The 7242-nt window shown below is 45.2% G+C and overlaps 1 protein-coding gene across 1 annotated transcript in view; it reads left to right on the forward strand.

Moving 5' to 3' along the window:
- LOC308121700 (junctional adhesion molecule 3B-like) overlaps window positions 1-3127 on the forward strand; it is a 45742-nt gene extending 42615 nt beyond the window's left edge. The window contains exons 6-9 of the mRNA XM_080483106.1: window positions 1441-1540; window positions 1619-1748; window positions 2007-2061; window positions 2861-3127. Of these exons, the coding sequence (XP_080339232.1) occupies window positions 1441-1540; window positions 1619-1748; window positions 2007-2061; window positions 2861-2896 (321 nt within the window). The 3' untranslated portion in view covers window positions 2897-3127. The remainder of the gene's footprint in view (window positions 1-1440; window positions 1541-1618; window positions 1749-2006; window positions 2062-2860) is intronic.
- The last annotated feature ends 4115 nt before the right edge of the window (window positions 3128-7242 follow it).

A 7242-nucleotide genomic window follows, 5' to 3' on the forward strand; every position in this document is an offset into this window, starting at 1 on the left:
TGCAGGACAGGAGCCCTGCAGGACCGGGTTGGAGACCTCTGGTCGAGACAGTTTGAACTTCCTCATCCACTCCTCATTCACTCCTCATTCACTCCTCATTCACTCCTCATTCACTCCTCACTCACTCCTCATTCACTCCTCATTCACTCCTCACTCACTCCTCATTCACTCCTCATCCACTCCTCATTCACTCCTCATCCACTCCTCACTCACTCCTCATTCACTCCTCATCCACTCCTCATCCACTCCTCACTCACTCCTCATTCACTCCTCATCCACTCCTCATTCACTCCTCATTCACTCCTCATTCACTCCTCACTCACTCCTCATTCACTCCTCATTCACTCCTCACTCACTCCTCATTCACTCCTCATTCACTCCTCATTCACTCCTCACTCACTCCTCATTCACTCCTCACTCACTCCTCATTCACTCCTCATTCACTCCTCATCCACTCCTCATTCACTCCTCATCCACTCCTCACTCACTCCTCATTCACTCCTCATCCACTCCTCACTCACTCCTCATCCACTCCTCATCCACTCCTCACTCACTCCTCATTCACTCCTCATCCACTCCTCACTCACTCCTCATTCACTCCTCACTCACTCCTCATTCACTCCTCATCCACAAATCCTCTGTTTGCCAAATCAGAGACACTAAAATACACCATGTGGTCGACCTTAATAAAGAAGCATGTTTTTGTGTCAAATATACTTTGAAATCCTTCAAATCAATGATGCTGAACCAAACGAGTGGTTGAGGATTCGTCCGTTGACTCGTTGTGGTTCGGCGGTGGAACTCGTGTTCTGCTGTCTTGGTTCTCTCGCTCAGCAGTGGAGCTTCTGGCAGGAACGTCGCTCGACCTCCTCTCGTACTTTGGCAGGAGTTCATGTGTGACTGAAGAACTGGAGCCGCTTCTCCTCCAGATCGATGAAGACGTCCTCAGTTTATATATTAGAAAGATTCTCATCCAAACGTTGTGAGACGATCTGAGTGAATACTCAGTAGTAGTATTCACTTTGTGTTCTTATCTAGAAGTTTCAGCAGCGTTCACTGAGCCCTGGTTCTCTCTGTCTCTCTCTCTGTGTCCCTCTCTCTGTCTCTCTCTTGTGTCTCTCTCTCTGTGTCTCTGTCTTTGTCTCTCTCCCTCTCTCTCTCTGTCTCTCTCTCTCTCTCTGTCTCTCTGTGTCTCTCTCTCGCTGTCTCTCTCTATGTCTCTCTGTCTCTCTGGTTCTGTCTCTCTGTGTCTCTCTCTCTCTGTCTCTGTCTTTGTCTCTCTCCCTCTCACTCTCTGTCTCTCTCTCTGTCTGTCTCTCTGGTTCTGTCTCTCTCTGTCTCTCTGTGTCTCTCTCTCGCTGTCTCTCTCTGTGTCTCTGTGTCTCTCTCTCTCTCTGTCTGTCTCTCTCTCTGTCTCTCTCTGTCTCTCTGTCTCTGCAGAAGTTCATCGCGGTGAGAAAAGAAGACGCAGGGGAATACTTCTGCCGAGCGAAGAACGACGCGGGACACGCCGAGTGTGCACCGCAGCAGATGGAAGTCTGTGAGTGAAGCGGCAGACGGCGCCACCTGCTGGTGGAGTGTGTCGTCGGGGTGTTGACGGCTTCCCGTGTCTCCACAGACGACCTGGACGTGGTGGGCATCGCTCTGGGCGTCCTGGTGGTGGCGGCGGTGCTGCTCTGCATCACGGTGGGGATCTGCTGCGCCTACAAGCAGGGATACTTCTCCAGCCAGAAGCAGACGGGGAACAAGTAAGACTCCATGCTTCCTCCAGGTTGTCTCTGCTCTGCTGCTCCCTCCCTGTCATATCTGTCCTCACTGTGGTCACTGTCCTCCATGTCACCACTGTCCTCACTGTCCTCCATGTCACCACTGTCCTCCCTGTCCTATCTGTCCTCACTGTGGTCCCTGTCCTCACTGTCCTATCTGTCCTCACTGTGGTCCCTGTCCTCCATGTCATCACTGTCCTACCTGTCCACACTGTCCTCACTGTCCTCTCTGTCCTGCAGCTACAAAGTCCCAGCCAAGGGAGACGGTGTGGACTACGTGAGAACAGAGGACGAGGTGAGTAGACCGGAACCTGCTGGACCGCAAGGCCAGGATGCAGTAACATGCAGTAACACGCAGTAACACCACAACACAGTAATATAGATTTATTTTTATTTATTTATTTACGACTACCTGATATTATACTTTAATGTACAATATGATACAGAATGTTCCACTGCAGTAGAAATTATACAATATACCACAAAAAGATACTGCATGATATGATACAATCTCAAATGACACATGATTATGGTACAATATGACGTGATACTACAAAATACTGTATGATATGATAAAATACCATCTGTTATTATATGATGCGACATGTTATTATAGAGTATAATATGATTATTGTAGAACACAGTCATTAAACTATATGATAACACATTATGGTTTGTTCTTATAAAATGATGGACGATTTAATCTGATATGAAGTATGAGAAGATAAAATACATGTTATGTTTTAGTAAATTTATTTACTATATAGTGAGAAACAGTGTACCAACCAATACACCACTCTAGTAAAGTATGAAACAGTACTGTAGGATAATTAAATGATATATGATGCTATTTTATATAACAATGATATGTTGCAGTATTTAATACTATATGGTTTCATGCACATTGGTATTTTATTGATATTCTAAACAGCTGTTGGAAGGGAAAACTATCAAATATATCATACTGATGTAAACTTTATCTCTGTGTGTGTGTGTGTGTGTGTGTGTGTGTGTGTGTGTGTGTGTGTGTGTGTGTGTGTGTGTGTGTGTGTGTGTGTGTGTGTGTGTGTGTGTGTGTGTGTGTGTGCGTGCAGGGGGATTTCCGACACAAGTCTTCCTTTGTGATCTGAGGCTGCCGCCGTGCTGTGTGAAACCCCGCCCCCCCACGGCTGGCTCCGCCCCCTCCACGCGGAGCTCTGGGCTCTCAGCACCACCAACATCCGACACTCAAAAGTTTTGCCAAAGCCGAGCGGCGCTGGCGGGACGAGGAGCGGCGTCGACCTCCGCTGGTCGTCGTAGCGCCGTCGCATGGTTTGAAACGCCGGCGGGGGCGTCGGCCTCCTCCTGTCACCCCCCTCCCCCCCCCCCCCCCCCCCCTCCCCCCACTGTCCACACCTCGCTTCAGACCTTCTGTTGTTTCTACTTTTTCTTTTCTACTGTTGAAATTTGTCAGACTATTTTTGATGGAATATATTTTAAAAAATTGCCTATAGATAAAGGTTTACTTTTTTAAATATTTGTAAAATACTAACATGTGTTTTTTTTTTTTTTTTCTTTTTTTTTGTTATTATTTTAATTATTATTATTATTATTATTATTTGGTTGTGGATAAAATTGTGTAACACTTTTAACCACTTTGCTGGAAGCATTTGACCACCTCTGCGATCAGGCGAATAGAAAACAAAACAAACAAAAAAAAAGAAGGAAGCATATCGAGATGGACGGTCGTCTTCCGTTGGACATCCTGAGGGACGTCCATGTTGGTGTGTGTAGATAGTCTTAGTTCCAGGCTTTTGAACAGAGTGCCAGTCAAATGCTGTGAAACACGATCAGTGCTGCGTTTTATTCTTTTTAAGTGTCCTTCTCTGCTTCGCTCTTCATCTTGTACATATTGAACTTTACCGTCGGGAGTTTGGGGAGTCGGGTGAATAATGAAACGGGGTGTGTGGGGGGGGCGTCACCCTCCAGACCCCCCCCCCCCCCGGGACGCCCACCGGCTGGAGCAAAGAACTACGTCTCGTCCTTCCACAACCGGAGAAGAGAATCGATGGAGCAACTTAACTGAACTGCTTCACTTGGTAAAATGTACATGAATCAAGTTCTTCCAACTTAATCTGAAGTCCTGAACTTAATGTGGAAGAACTTGATTCATTTAGATTTAAACAATTTAAATAAGTTGGTCCAATTATTATTATTTTTTTTTGTGTATTTAAACCAGCGGGTTTTAAACAAATTTAAACAGAAATACATTCAGGGTTTTTTTTCCATCACTTTTTTATTTTCTAAATTAAAACTCTTTCACGTTTTTCTACCTGCTTTGAAAGAAGTTGGAAATAGTCGGACCAACTTAAGTAAAATTGCTTCTTTTGGTAAAAAGATAATTAAGTTTGTTGAATTTAAGTTCATGAATCAGATTTAGTTAGAAGAACTTTCTCATTTAGATTTAAACAACTGAAGCAATTCAATGAAGTTGGAACATTTATTTCCAAACATTCATGGTTTTTTTATTCCAGTTTATTTTAAGAAAGTCAGCAGAGTCACATTTTAAAATTTAAGATTATGAGTTCACTTTACTCCAAACTTTCAGTAACTGAACTTTTGTCCTCGACATTTCGTCTCCACCGCGTCGTTCCTTAATCTCAAACTATAAACATCTTTAAAAGTCCAGGTTGTGGCGACGTCGGTGGATTATGTGACATGAATTTGGCCGCGTGCGGCGACGCGTCGGGTCTGGAGGGAAACTAAAGTGTAAATAGTTTGTTTTTTTTCTCTCTTTCTCTCTCAAGATGATGCTAAATGGTGAAACGTGTGGAGGAAAATCCTTTTCTAGGCGAAATGAAACTCTGTCCATGTGTCAGACTGAACCGAGCAAACATCCCGTCACTCAGAGTTTCTGCTGGAGCCACGAGGAGAAAAATCTATTTTACTGCTGCTGTTCTTCACTTATTCCTTAAGTTTTCCACATAATTATTTAATTTTGACGTTTCCACGTCAACGTTTTGAAATAATTTACTACATTTGGGGTAAAAAACAACAAAAAAAAGGTTCAATATTTCAACAGAATTCTCGACATTTTGACTTTAGAATTCCAACGTTTGGAATTTGGACACATTCCCAACATTTCCGTTTTTACTCTCTTCATTTGAATTGTAGATTATTTTGCATTATTCTCAGCTCATTTTCACATTTTGTCGACAATTAAAAAATTTTTTTCAACGTTTCAAAAGTTTTCCCGTATTTTCCAGACTATAAGCCGCTACTTTTTTCACACAATTTGAACCCTGCGGCTTTAAAAAGAAAATCATGACGTATGGATTTTTATATGTTAATGTATGTTGGTGATGCGTTCAGGTGCATCACGTAAACCCGACCTTTCTTTTTTTTCTTTTTATATTTGGAGGGTGCGGTTTATATTCAGGTGCCTAATAGTCTGGAAAATTACGGTACATTCTTCCCGTCATGCTGGTGTTGCACACAAACGTTGTATTTCACATGAGTCCAAGCATCCGGTCGCATATCAAAGCAGATTCTGCGTCGCGCTCCTCGTCGTTTGGCTCCAGCATCGTCACTCTGAGTCCTGACGGCCTCCATGTTTGAATGAGTTGCGACAGAAACACGGACGCGTCGCGTCCGTTCTGAAAGATCTTCCTGCCAGTCGGTCGTGGTCGAGACGATCTGCCTGTCGTTTGCGCGCCGGCGCTGCTCTGGCCGCCGCCGTTTGGCGACGCGGCAGCGGCTGCAGGTGGCGTGAATCTCCTCCTCACCTGTACAAAGCTCATTCCTCTTAAGTGCCTTCAGAGTCGTCCCGTTCCTCCACCGTCGTATCTCCGCAACGCCGCCGGGGGCTTCGGGCTTTCCGTTCATTCCACCACGAGCGCGGCGTTTGAGAGGAATGATGACTCAGCAAATTTCTGCTTCCCGTCTTTACATATCTGCAAATGTGTAAATAGATTTGTTTTTGTTTGTTTGTTTGTTTGTTTCATAGTTTTGAAGGTGTAGACATGTTGAAGTAGAGATGAAACAGTATTAGTGCCTCTATATAGTGGGAATTATTTTTGGTAAAGACACTATCAGGCCAAAATAAAAACAAAATCAATGGAAAAAAAAAAAAAAAAGATGGCCGCCCAGAGGGGGAAGTGTGTGTGAGCTCTGCTTTCCAACTGGTCTGCTCTCAGGAATGATCACAATGTCTGAGCTATCGGTTCGACTCCGCGCTGCAGCAGAGGGCGGAGCTCACGCCAAGCGTCCTTCTCACGCAGGAATTCATGTGGATCAGCTGCACGCAGGCGACATTTAGCCCTGAACTCTGTCTGCAGGCTGCCGCCCAACCAAGAGCCTGGATGCTGTGAGGCTCTTTCGATACTCAGAAGACTTCTTTTTTTTCTTTTTTTTTTAATCTCCCATCAGTATTTAGTAGCATTGATCATACCAGAGTAACGACGATGAGCAATCGATTAGAAATACTTAAAGTAGCATGAAGGATTTTAGTTACCTGACGGGAGAAGAAGACACTTCCTGTGTCGTCGTGGTGATTCAGTCCTTTTGATTTGAGACAAAGTCAGAAGCAGCGACGAGTTTGTGTCTGAACAGGAAGTAGCAACTGGACATCAGGACACTTCCTGTCGGTGTGACACTTCCTGTTGGTGTGGCACTTCCTGTCGGTGTGACACTTCCTGTCGGTGTGACACTTCCTGTCGGTGTGGCACTTCCTGTCGGTGTGGCACTTCCTGTCGGTGTGGGAGCTGACTTGTAACGAGTCGATGTGAAGAGTCAGTTCAACCAACGCTGACACAGCGATTCTTCGTCCTTCCTTTGGTATCGAAAGAGGGATCAGGTATCGGTATCTCTTGGAGTAAGCTGTGGCGTGGTCGAGATTACCGTGGCGGTTTATTTAGGTCAGACTGAGCGCTGGTTTCCAGCGAGTTCGCGCCGTCGTGTCCGAGAGTCTGAACCGAAGGCCCACAGTGTCCATGTGGGGCTGCTGGGCTGGTTTCTGTTCTTCATTTTAGAACCACTCTATTTGTGATTAATAAAACTCACTTCTAATATCGCTGGAGGTGTGTGTGTGTGTGTGTGTGTGTGTGTGCTTCCTGTTCTCCGCCCACTTCCTGTCCCGACCAGCCGAAATCCTGCCGAGTACGACGTTCCGTGGCTCGCCCCCGCCGACCCTCCTCCATCCAAAGCCGTAATCTATTAGTGAGTGAAGTTATTTCCACTCTGCAGCCTGCAAACTGCTTTCTTCTTCTTCTTCTTCTGTGGTGCCTGAGCCAACTGGCAGCCGCTTCCTGGGTAAAGAGCCCAGCAGGGTGATATATTGTCGTCTGCAGCAGAGTCCTGGACACTTTTATTTAATTCGCGGTGGAATCAATTTAAGAAGGGATTGCCAGGCTTGGCATGAAAAAGCAGCTTGTTTTTTTTTTAATTTCAGGGCTGAAAGCAGGGGGCGGGACTTCATCTTCAATTATTATTAAGTGCA

This window comes from Lipophrys pholis (genome assembly GCF_963383615.2).
Source record: "Lipophrys pholis genome assembly, chromosome: 16".
NCBI classification, from domain to species: Eukaryota; Metazoa; Chordata; class Actinopteri; order Blenniiformes; family Blenniidae; genus Lipophrys; species Lipophrys pholis.